At 35.5% G+C, this 13,064-nt stretch overlaps 1 protein-coding gene across 5 annotated transcripts in view; it reads left to right on the top strand.

Annotated features, from left to right (window-relative positions):
• The window catches only part of AIMP1 (aminoacyl tRNA synthetase complex interacting multifunctional protein 1), a 34,023-nt gene that overhangs the window by 8,346 nt on the left and 12,613 nt on the right, over positions 1-13,064 (top strand). For 4 of the 5 annotated variants that reach the window (XM_065690704.1, XM_065690674.1, XM_065690668.1 and 1 more), the window contains 3 exons: positions 9,956-10,089; positions 10,829-10,942; positions 12,259-12,417. In XM_065690704.1, coding sequence (XP_065546776.1) covers positions 9,981-10,089; positions 10,829-10,942; positions 12,259-12,417 — 382 coding nt within the window. In that variant the 5' untranslated portion in view covers positions 9,956-9,980. Of the gene's footprint in view, positions 1-8,783; positions 8,952-9,955; positions 10,090-10,828; positions 10,943-12,258; positions 12,418-13,064 lie in introns of those variants that run through there. The other variant, XM_065690694.1, reaches the window with a different exon arrangement.

Raw genomic sequence — 13,064 nt, 5'->3', positions numbered from 1 at the left:
GTAGCAGCGATGTTCCTAACTTTGTTCTTTTCAGCACCAGTGCATGAACATTTTAGTGAGAAGTTACTCACTAAACTATGCAATATTAAATTAACAAGGAAAGTAACAAGTTGCGTTTTTCAAGGGTGCTAAAAGGTAATCCAAAATACTCTTGGTGTTCCTCTCTAGTTTTAGAATATGGAAAACAAGTCAGGCTGAAAGTAACCTTTTCAAAATGGTTTGGGAAGGTAGTTACTGTGTGTCAACTAGAATAACTGCAATAGTCAAAAGTGTATTTGTTTGCATAGGCTTTACATTAGTCTTGGAAAGCTAACTTGCTTTTCAAAATGTGAAATAAGCATATAAAATCTGTTAATAAGAAATTATTCTAATTTTAAAAAGAAAAAGACCTGTTAAGTATGAACAGCATTTGATGTACAGGAAAACGTGGTGTGGTTTGGGTTTTGGGTTTGGTGGGGATTTTTTTTTTTGGTTTTTTTTTTTTTTTTTGTTAGTTTTTGTGGGGTTTTTTTGTTTGGTTTTTGTTTTTTAATTTGAAGGACACTCTTCTGGAAAAATTTGTTTCACATCAATAGAAGATCTGAACTAGCTACATTGTAATAAACCCTTTGGCGGATATCCATGTCTGAACAGAAGCTGGCATTTTGATTTCAAGCATCCTTTGAATTTTTACTTTTTGCACTTTATTTAGAAATGATTGACAGGTAGTTGTTGTACTGTCTTGCTTCAGGAGTTGGTTGGTTTGTTTTCCTGCTGAGAATAGTGAAGTCTTCGTCTACAGAAATGCGAATCTACTGAAAACTTTTTTTCTTAGGAGTTCCTTTCTTTTACCTCCAAAGGGGGGAAAATATTCTGCATATTTCTACCACACAAGTTAAAACCATTGATCCAAAAGGTAGTTGGTTACAATAATTAATAGTTATATCTGAAGATTTTCTATGTACATGAGATGCTTGCTAGGAATTTTAACTCTCTTCACTCTGTATTGTCAAAGGAATGTATGTTTTGAGGCTGATGCCAGGAATATGCAGTAATGAATACTGCTGTGATGTGGTTTGAAATGCCATGTAACTGCTTCTGGCTGCTGAGGATTGTTGTCAGCCAGCTTTAGACTTAAAAGTCAAGTTAGAATTTTCACTGCACAGCTGAATAAATAATTTTCTTTGCACAGAGTAAGTTAGTATTTTTTAATATTGTGTGTGAATAAATTCAGTACTGGAAAGTACAGTTATTTGTGCGATGAAGCTGGTGTGTGTATGTGTGGGAGGGTTTTGCCTATGTAAATAAGATACCGGAGCTGCAGTTCAGCGAGGAGTAGTTTTTCCCTCAGAGCTTTGTTGTTCCTGGTTAAGAGATGTTTGCCATTCTTTCATTGATTACACACAGACACATGCACACATAAACCTGCACATTTTCAGGTTTAATTTTCTTCATCTTTTGCTTGGTTCACATAAAAGGATATGTAAAGTTTCTTCCTCAGTAAGTACCAGCAGTTGTTAATGTGGTTGTCAGAGAACGCCAGTTCTTTTGCTGTATATCTGCATGATGTTTGCCGAATGTTTTCCTGAATACATAATGGTTATTTTTAATCTTAGCACTTGCTTTAACTAAATGGTTAAATCCTGATTTCCTTTAGCTGTGCTACAGGGTACTACTTTTATATATAGAAAAGCTGAAACTAATGTAAAATGCTGAGGGTGTGCTCAATCCCGTTGTCCATGTTGCTGATGAAGATGTTGAACAGGATTGGTCCTAGCACCAATCCCTGAGGAACACCACTTGTTAGTTGTTTCCATGGGGACATTGAGTCTTTGCGTTTTGTGAGGTTACTTGGAAGCAGGAGTAGCAGCTACTTTTTTTATTTTGTATTCAGTGATAGCCACTGGATGGACCTAGTTTCAGAAAATTAAGCTTTTCTAAACTAAAAAAACCCAAACCAAACAAACAGAAAAACCCACAACAAAGAAACACCAAAACCAAACAAAAATCAACAACCAAAAAACCCCCCAAACCAACTAAAAAACCACAACAAAACTTGTTAATGTAAGCTTTCTGATCCAAATAGTTGGATATATTTTAGGTTTGGAAATCAGTGCTTAAGGTCAAAGAAATAAGGTAGCATTTTGTGGGTGTTGCATCTTTTCCACCATGGGATTTATGTGAGAATTCCGTCTGCACGTGGTGATCATTTACTGTAAGATTCTGATATTACCATTAAAATATTAATGTAGTAGGATCCAAAAGTTACACAGTACTGAAAAAAATATATACGCCTGTCCAACTGTTTTGGCATATGAGCTGCTACTTAAATTTCAGACTGCACTATAAAGCACAGCCAGCTGAATCTCTACTGCCAGGGGACCCGGCAGATGTAGTGGGTGTGTAACCTGTTAAGGCTTAAGTCAAGCAGTGCAGAGTTGCTTTTCTTGAGCCATGTTGTGAGCCATCCATATCTACTGAATTACTGGGCTGTCGTCTTGGATTAGTAAATTATGTACAACTTCGTATTATGTAGTCTTTGTGACAGGCCACATCCAAATCGCTTGACTTATCTTAACCTGGACATAGCTCCATGTAGTCTATGCTTTGTTTAGTCCTTGGGGTGTCTGCCTAGAAGTGAGAAAGAGTGCAAAGTTAATTCAGAATTGGACTGAGACAAGCACTAGTAAAACTTCTCCCTGAATACAAGTTTAGCACAATCTTACAGCCAGGATGGGAATGAAATTGAAAGTACTTGTAACTTTTTGAATGTTGCAGCTGTGGTCTGTTAAGATATGATGAGGTTAACTAGTAAGTCGTGGCATCTACGAAGTCTTGAAAGGCAAACTTGAACAAAATACTAAAATAATTTTTACTTCTAATTGTTCAGTTTCTAATGATCTCTACTATATAGATAAAAGCGATTAATTTTAGTTCAAAGTAAGCCTGTCATAACACTCTTAAAGTAAAATTTTCTAGCTTCTACCTTTGTTCTAACATATGTCTGTCGTCTTCATTGTTTCTCATAGATTCGATTTTTGCCTATTTCATTACTGCTGTGACTTGCTTTTGACTTTGATAAATCATTCCCTTCCAAAACAGCTTTGTCTTCATTTGTAAAAGTAGTCATTATTGAGTAGCTTCTATTGTGTCAAAATTGGTACCAGTGGATGGGCCTTTTTTTGTGTGTGCAATGTTCCATCAATTTTTTAAAAAAAACCAACAACCTCTTTCATGTTGCAGTGTTTTTCAATATGAAAAGGTTGGGTTATGTGTGTTTTTACTATTCACAGCCCTTTAAAATAGGGAGGGGTAGGCTCTTAGGACTACTAAAAGTTCTGTCTGCAGCTGGGTTTGAGCCTGATTTATCTGGCAGCCAAAAGGGTTGGACTGTGGTCTCCAGAGCTAGCAAATCATTCCTTAGGGCTGGCACAGTCCCTTGGATGGACTGTGTTATACATGTTAGTTGTTTGTAGATCTGCAACGCAATTATTCTGACTCTCTCAGTGCAAAAGATGTGAGTTAAAATAACATATGGGAGAAATGTACAACTTTGTACAGTTTGCTGCTTGGCAAATTGCTTTCAGTGCTGACTACATGGGAGTTTATAGTTAATGAATACTTTAAAAATTGTATTTAAGTGCTAAAAAAAACCAGCCAAGGCTGTTCAACTATTTAAAGCCCCAGTTATAGCAATCACTCAATCACTTGTTTGCAAAGATGATGAAGATGGAATTCTTATGTAATTTTTCAATTATAAGTCTTCAAAATTGTATTGCCATACCTTACAATACTGTCTTACATTTTAGGCTGTAATTCCATTTTACTCATTAAAAAGAGCATTCTTTGTTTAGCAAAATACGAGGGTCATAGTTAAAATTCCATTTGCCTTTTATAATGCCACATTTCTAGTACCTGATAGCAGGTCACTGATCTAGTACTGAGAGTTAAAAATGAGTTTTCATGATGATTTATTTGATAATGAGTTCTAGATTTTGAGTTTATACACAGCAATGTATCAATATTGCTCAAAATCTTGATTAAGAAATATGCGGTGAGGTTGTGTGTTGGGATTGGGTTTTTCTTTTGTTTGTTCGTTTGCTTTTAATTGTTCTATCATTGATAGTTGTTGCTTTCAAGTGTTTTAGCCATTGCCATAATATTTTGGTAGGTCTCCTTTGCTGTATGCAGACGAGGACCCAGGCGAGCATCTACATTTTCATCATTTACACGTATTTACTAAGAGCCTTAAGCTGTACTTTTAATTATGTAAGCTTGCTTCAACAATGTGAGATTCGGGAAACTTACATTTTTCCCTTACAGTGCTAACAATATACTTAATTCTGGTAGTTAAATAACTGATGTGTGTTTGTCTTTTCAGTGTGGGTGGGATGATACTTAAGTGTAATGGAGTGCACTAGATCTTTTTCCTCTAGTATTACAAGGGAAATAGTGCTTTGATTGTGACAAAATAGTCTCAAGCAATGCAGAAGTTCTATCTAATATATGTAAAATACTTCTGTTTTCTTTCTCAGCATTACACTGCTGCCTACTGTTACCTTAGACTATTTGTATACAGGTTTAAAAGGCAAGTTTTTTGAAACACGTTTGTGAACAGGTTCATGTTTTCCTTTATTATGCAATTAAGGAATTATGATTTCCAAAATGTCCTAGCAACAGAACGAATCACTGCAAAGTTGTAACTAAATGTTACAGACTGTTGCCTCCCTAATAAGAAATCGAGAGCTGCTGCTGATCTTCTGTGCTTTAATTAGAATAAAGTAGGGAGATGATGAAGTCAAATCTGATTTGATCTCAAAGCTAATCAGCTGTAACTCTCCTCAGTTTTGTTTCTTTTCTTTCTTTTCTTACTTGGTTTTGTTTTTATTTTGTTTGGGAGTTATTTTTTTTCTTGTTTGGTGGGTTTTCTTTATGTGTGTGTGGGGGGGGTGGTGGTGGTGTGCATGTTTAATAGATTAAATTTTCATAATTTTGAAATCTAAATCTGAAGTTTTATTACCAAAAAAGTGAAATCGGGAAAGCATGAACCCTGATTCTCTGGGACAGGAGAAGATGGGGATGAGTTACAGTTTCCTAGTTGCAGTGATACTTTGGTTTAATGAAAGTTAACAGTTGCACTCTTTTTCCCTTCTGTTTTGATCTGCTTGCTACTGTTCATTACTTTGAAGAATAAAAAGGTGTTATGTGAGGTTCTTAAGTCTGATTCACTGTGTCTTGACAGTTCATAGAAGTGCAAAGCACAGGAAAGCAGAATCTGGCAAACAGCTGGCACGTTCTGTTTATGGGGTTTTGTAAGATTGTCTGCCAGAAATTATCCTATCTGAGCATCTTTTTTGAGTATAAGTCTTTGAACACACTTCTTAAAGAAACAAAATGATCATTGATAACTTTCTATCTTACAGAAAGCAGAATACTTTGGTATAGAAGTTGGCCACAATAAAGCATCATGAAACATCTCATGGAAGAAGAAAAGGAGTTTGAGAGCTGCTTGAGACTTAAAACCAAAAGCTTAGGAAGAGGAATGCTATTAAATGTTTTTCCATAGTTTAAATTAATGAACTTTATTTAACATTGGAGATACTACCTTTGTGTCATTGATAGTTTTTAGAATAATGCTTATCCCACTGGTTCTGCTTCATGAAATGAACTTCTAATTTTTTGCTTTTCAGTTGAGTCTCAACTGAAAAGCAGACAACTTTTTTTCAAGCTTTTAATTTCTCCTGTAGTGGTTCCTTGCCTTAGGTCTTGGTTGATGGGTATTCATAAACATGGTACTTACAGAGTAAGGCATATGTTTATGCTATCTGGGTCGTCTTGTTATTGCTGTCTGCTGTTTGCTAAGATCAGTAGGATTGGCTTTGATGTAAAAATACTTGATTCCTCCATAGCTAGCACAAAGTGAGGAGCAATAATGAGTCAGAATGATGTTGAAGTTTACCCTGGTATTGTGGAGGAGTTAGTGTTTTATGTGAGAGAGGAAGAGAGGAGTTGCAGACAGTTGTGGTAATTTTGTTTCATTTTACATAGTTTGAGAGGAAATTTATCTACTTTTTGTCTGAACACATGCTCAGGGTGACCAACTGAAATGCACATGGTGTTTGGTTGTGTTGCATAAAGGCCCATGGGGAAAAATTAAGAACAAGAAATAAAATGCCTGTTACCTAAGTGAGCAGCATAAAAATTTACTGAATTGAAAATGCTGAAATAAAGCTGCATCACTGTCACAGATGTACCCAACACATACGTGGAGAACATGTTAATCTGTAGGCAGTAGGTCTTAATAAGCAGCCTGTGTGTTAAACCTCATATTTAGTAGTCTTGTAATTTGACATTAACAACGCATTGCAAGAAAAAGCTGAGAATTTTAGAGTACTGAGCTTTCTTAAGCCCCCAGCTGGAAAAAGGAATGCTTAGAGCTGATTATTTTAGGTTTTGGGAATAAATTGACTTCTAATTTCTGGTTTTTGGAGTGTTTTTTTTGGTTAAATGATTGCTTTTCTAATAGTGAAAAGTAATTGATTACATATTCAGACCTATGGCCAGATTCCAGCCACAATTTTTAGAGTTTGAGTTTTAAATCTTGTCATTAATTTTATGGGGATTTGGCTTTTCATTGCTTGTAAAACAAAACAAAAAAAATATACTAATGTTGCAGAGGGAATTATAACAAGGTTTATGTTTTTAGCATCTTCTTGATGTGTTAGTTTTTGATCTGGATATATTCTAAGGTCAAGGCCAATGTTGATAAACCAGTATTTGTAAAACATTGAACTTTTGGGGTAATTTGTACTATATGAGAAGTCTTGATTTACTACAGAGTTTGTCATTTTGAGGACCCTTTCATGTTATGTTCTAGAGAAACAAAGTAGAATAATGCTTGTTGGTGGAATAATGCAAAGTAGAATAATTCTTCGCTAAGGGTAGTGCAGCTACTTAGAAGATGGCAGGAGGCAATGTTTTCTGTTTAGAAAAGATAGGCAATTCTGTTAATCAGCAAGCAGAATGATGAGAAATTAGCAACTTTTATGTCTTGATATGTAACTTACTCATTAATAAGTGCAGGACTTGAGTCTTTCATTTGAAGATTGAGTTCCACTGTAGTGGAGCAAGTGGGTTTTGGAGCAGTTCTGAATGTCTTGTAGGTAACAAAAGTCCTCAGAGGTCTAATATTGTTTAGCTAAGGAAAACTTTAACCAGCTAACTTGAGGAAGTTGCCCTTTTCAGAGGGTCTGAATATAGCTACTCCTCACTTGGGGTTTTTTTCAGAACTGTTTTTTGTTTGAAGGGAAAGCATTTCATTAGGCACACTGTATGAAGTGACTATATTTTCAGTTGGCCTCTGGAATGTTTTCTGCAACACAGCTCAGAATGTACCTGTAATAAGATACGATTCAGTTTTTTTAAGCTATATTGTTCCTGGGTTTCTTTCCTTTTTTTGTGTATTGCCAATAGGAGCTGGTTCGTTGAGGGCCTTCTTTTCCTGTGCAGTGGGGGGGGGGGGGGGGGGGGGGGGAGGGAGGGGTAATAGCATAATAGAAGACAAAAGAAATGGGGAAAAAGTTAAAAAATAAAAAAATGACTGTAACCTTTGATTGTTGCAGTGCTAAAGTTTTTAATGTGCTTTGCGTTTTGTAATAAAGGATGGGGCTTAACTGTTTTTTTTATGTACCTCTTTTAGATACAGTTTTATCACTCTGCTGTATGTGCAGCAGTTCATTTCAGCCAGTTGGCTCTTTATATTAGTATCGGAAATACCTGTTCCTATGTGTTATTGTTATAATACTAGGTTTACAGAAATTTATTTGACAACTGGGAAAATGTCTACCTGTTGTAATCATGTAACTTCATTTCCAGATCTTCAGTTCATTAGCCAATTTGGCTAAAACCTATAAAATGTACCAGTTCTATTCACTTTGAAGTATTAGTAGCATTTCTGTTGTTGTTGGCAAAGTTTCCACTGTTAGTATTGTGTTTCCCTGAGAGAATATGTAGCTTGCAAGAAATCTTACTGGTATGCAGACAGTAATACCCCAGACTTTGTATAATGCTGTTTTGTGCCATAATAGTTTTATGTCTATTTCAATTTGACAGCTAAATCAGTAACTTACTGGAATAATTTCCCTTTTTAAAACCCTCTGTTTTCAAACTGCATGTAAAGCAAGAATTATTTTCTTAATAGCAGAGATTAATTTGAATATTAAAATTAATTTAGTTGTCCCATAGAGGTTATTTTACCTCTTTTCTCTCCATGAGAGCCCCTTTCTTTTAAAAGAAAAATCTGTTGTGGATGAGCAGAAAGTGTGATGGCAGTAATGCTCTTGCATCTTTAAGTGAAGCAGCGTGTGTAAACCAGGCTGTGATCGTATTAGATTGCAAAGGAGTCAAGATGTTGGTTCATTCATCTTTGTGCAGGAACAGTATACCCCATGTATCATCTGACTACTGTATATCTCACTGGCATTGTGAATTTTACTTTGGGAACTTTATTAGACTGAATTTTATTCGTTGCCTTTTGCCCCCCCTTTTTTTTTTTTTTTAAGATCTATAGCTATGGAGAATTAAGTTCTTTGTAATAGGAGATCAGATATCAAATATAAGTTGATACTGAGAGTGCAATAAGGTGATATGCTGATACTGGTATGAGTGATTCTATCTGCTCACCTTTGAGTTATTTCTAAACCTGTTTTGTTTTCAGCATGGCTTTTGTTGCAAATACAGAGCATATTGGTACGTTAAAAACAGATTTAGGTCATAGTGTCAGAATAATCTTGCAATAAAATGGAAAGTTTTCTTCTGCTTTGATGTGGGAAAAGGTATTTTTGGGCTTTGATAAGGTTGAGGAGCCAATTCATGCATCTGAATTACCATTTTCTTACCAGTTCTTCCCTTTGTTGCAGTTGATGGGCAAATTCACAGGAATTACATCACTGTTATTTGTGAAGATCTGCAAGGTGTCTTTTCTTCCTACCTATAATCAGTTTTCTTGATTTAAAGATGTGCCAGCTTTTAGTACAATTTCTTTGTTCATCCAGATGCTGATAAAGGATCTGCTGAAGATATGAGTGACTGTATTTCATCATTCTGTTGATACTATACAAGCTTTTGTGGTCAGACACAAATGTTGCAGAGAAGGGAGTAGTCAAATTTGGTAGCTTTCAAGAAATATGGGCTATACACAAGGTATAGCTAGTTTCTGGAACATTAGAGAAACCAAATAAAAGGAGATGAACGTGCTAGAAGGTTGAACAACATTTATTTGTGCTCTTGCATTTACTGGACTTCTGTGTTTCCCGCTTCTTTAATTTAACTGTGTGCCCAGCCTTCCGTTTTACTGGAAACAAAATAAGACAATTGAAATCAGTGCTACAAGAACTCTGAAGGTGTAAACCTGCAATAAAAGTTGTATCAACCTGAGTAAAAATACTGATAAATTCTGCTTAAAAGTACAGTAACAGGAATTCTTAATGTAGGCACAATCACAGTGTGTGAAGTATTCAGCATATTTTGAATAAATGTATTAGAAAAGTTTGGAAATTTTTGTGGGATGTTTCTATTTTCTTAGTCTCAATAAAATTCTGCATACGTTTATTAAATTATTCAGCTGAAATCAGGACACGGTATTCTGCTGCCCAACCTTTTCTCTTATATTTCCTTCCTCCCTCTCCCTTGATTTATTCAGACCTTTGTGAGAAGGTGAAATTTTTTGTTTCATGAAGGAAGAACATGTTTTCTGCAGCTGGGAAGAAAAGTAGCTTTTCTTCCGAAGTACTTGAAAGCAGCTGTCAGACATAGATTCTGTTCAACATTGCTTTTTGTTTGGGCTTTGCATTAGGAGGTGGGAGCCCAGCTTCTTCATTTATCAAATTTTCTTATCCAGCAACTGAATTTAGGGGAGAGATGGCAGCATTATTATGTTAAGAAGTCATTAATTTTAGACTGTCTGTTGTTTGCCTAGGTTTTCAGCCCGTTTCTTGGTAAAGATGGCAGCCAACAATGCAGTGCTGAACAGACTGGAGCAGAAGGGTGCAGAGGCCGATCAAGTTATTGAATACCTCAAGCAACAAGTTGCTCTGCTCAAGGAGAAAGCTAGTAAGGAATTACCTATCTTATGATAAACTCATTAACCAGATGGTTAACATTAACTCCTTGTAGAAAAAAAATGAGAACATGGACAACTTCACTGATGTTGTCAGCCTTTTAAGTGTGATTCAAGTTCTCCAAGATAAAGATTGTAATAGTAGCACTACTTCACTGTCTAGTGGTTTGTGGGTTTTTTTTGAAGCTGCTTATTCTGAAGTTGAAAAGGCACGAATGAGGAAGGATTAATGACAAAACAGATAATGGAAATTTAGTAGGACACACTTTATCTGGGGGGAGAAAGGGAGTCAGGAACAATGTGAAGCTGTGCATTTGCCTGAATGTGTTACTGCCTTTTCACCACTGGCTTTCTCTCAAAAATATCATACCTTCAACTTTTATATTTATATCAATGAATTAAGGTGTTCTGTATTATAAACATGAACAAGCTTTTTCAAAGAGGTTTCTTGTGAGTCTATTTAGGGGTCTGGGAAGCTAGTATATTGAGAGGCAATGTGAGTACATAAGTATTGTAAAAAATAGCTATTTCAACAAAAAAGGATTACAAAATATTTTTGATTATATAGTCCTTGAAAGCTTCCACTTCTTTGTTTTGCTCACTGTGTTTCACTTTTCTTAAACAAAACAAAACAAAACAAAACAAAAAGACCCAAAACGACAAAAAAACCCAAACCTTTGTTTGCCAAATTATGAATCCTAATGATTGAGTCCTAATGATTGAAACCTCTAGTCTTGCAGGCATCTCTCCGAGAAGAGAAGAAGCTCCGTGTGGAAAATGCTAAACTGAAGAAAGAAATTGAAGGGCTGAAACAGGAGCTGATTCAGGCAGAAATTCGAAATGGAGGTGGGGGAAGAGTCCTATCCTCATCCAACATAGATCTATTTAGCACAAAATATGATCTGAACTTTTTATTTTTCTCTGTGTGACTGTGGCATTTCTTACAAATTCTGGATTTTCCTAGGTTCCATGCCTATGACAAGTTACTCAATTCCAGCATTTTAGTACATGCAAGACTAACATGCTGGACCTTAATCAGACATGGAGCTGCTTCTCTGTATGATTTTGTACAATGACTTTCATAATTAGCTATAAATTTGACTGATGGCAGTGACTCCTTATAATACCTAAGAAATTGCTGAATGTCTAACACTTTGTGATGGTCGCAAGGTTTTAATCTGTCACGACTGAAAAATCCCTATGGAAAATCAAGCCATAGTTCAAAGTACAGATAGGCAGTGACTTATTAGAAAATCTGTGGTAATGTAAAATTAGAAACAATGTGTTTTAAATTTTTGATTTCAAGCTTTATAGTAAGACCAGCCGTTCGTTGCACTTTTTCCTTCTTTGCACTCCTCTGTGTAGCTCTGTTGAGCTTGCACCATCTTTATATAATTTGTAGTAAAAAGAAAGGAGAAAAAAACAAAATCGAAGTGTTTCAGATCCTGCATGTTTTGTTTAAAATTATTTTCAAAGAAAGCCTCTTCTGCCATCAACAGCTATTACTATTTTTACCCATGCTGTCAGAGATAGTATCCAATTTAGCTGGATGCTAGCATTCGACTGTATTGAATGTTTTTTCCTGTAAAACAGCACGTTCCATTTTCAGAGAGATTAGCATTATATAAATGCAGAGAAATATTTTACTCCTTTGGGTATGAATAAAGCCCCGTTATCTACTAAACCAAACCAGTAATTTATATTTTTCCATTGTCTGTTACTCTGCAGCAATACTTGGCAGTTGTAGGATATTTCACAGAATTTGTTATGCTTGAGAGAGGTTTCAAGGATTATGTTTTTTCCAATATGGGAAAACCAGCTTTATTTAGCTGTTTTATCTACAAAGTAATAGGACTAAATTAAGATTTTTTTTTTTTTAAAGTAAATTAGTGTATGTTACTTTGACAAGATTAAGTAGTTGAGCACAGAAATTTGATGAACACAGTCAAAGACATTGTTCTTAACTAATCACAACGATTGTATATAGATTGAGTTCTGAAATGTGTTTCACAATGTTGTGCTTCACTATTCAGCAGTTGTGATGTAGGTATTTTAAGGAAAATTCTCAGTTCTCTCTACTTTTTCATCTATGTCAGAAACTTTAAATGTCACAGTGTTCAAAGTTCTGCTAATCCTTCTAACTTCTGTGGTTTTGATTTTAGTAAAACAGATCACAGTTCCTCCTGGTGCAGCCATTTCTACAGCTTCATTTTCAGATGATGTTCCACAAACTACAGCAGTCACATCATCTACTGGTTCCAAAGATGAAATTAAAGGTGAAGATGAAGAAAAGAAAAAGAAGGAAAAAGTAGAAAAAAAAGGTACGTAAGTTTTCTTAGCTCTGATAGACAGTTGAGGCATTTAATTTATGCAAGTATTTTTACATCATTTTGGATACAGGAAAAAAAAAACAGTTTCTACAGCCATAGTAGGAAAAGTCATGCACTAGCTCTTAAATTGTGGAAGTAGTTGAAGTTAATGAAGGCTGTCAGGTAAGCTGCAGATTCTTAATTACATGGGATACATGCCAAATTTCTTCTAAAGTGACTGAACTCACTTTTTTTAAACAATAACAAAAAAAACAAACCCTCCCCCACAGCACCCAAATACCTCACAGCAGAAAAAAGCAGAATCGGAATACACACACAAAGGGGGGTTAAAAAAAAGGGGGGGGGAAGGAGGTGGGATGAAGATGAGGACACAAAACTTAGAGAAGTTTGGCAGACTGTATGGCTTTCTGTTCTGAGGCTTAGTTAGAATTTTTTTCTGCTACGGAAACAGTGCAAGCAAAAGGTGAAGACAAGCTCAGCAAAATACGTTGGAAACAGTAGTAGCGTAACATTATGCTAAAGGAAGAGTGCAAAATTGCTGTTTTCTGCAAAACAAGTATGTGGGTTTGTTTTGTTTGGTTTTTTGTTTGTTTCATTTGGTTTGTTTTATTTTTAAGGATTTTGTTGTTGTGGTTGGT

The sequence above is a fragment of the Lathamus discolor genome, chromosome 1 (genome assembly GCF_037157495.1).
Source record: "Lathamus discolor isolate bLatDis1 chromosome 1, bLatDis1.hap1, whole genome shotgun sequence".
In the NCBI taxonomy this organism is placed as follows: domain Eukaryota; kingdom Metazoa; phylum Chordata; class Aves; order Psittaciformes; family Psittacidae; genus Lathamus; species Lathamus discolor.
The sequence above is the reverse complement of the archived record's forward strand: the minus strand, read 5'-3'. Positions and strand labels throughout refer to the sequence as shown.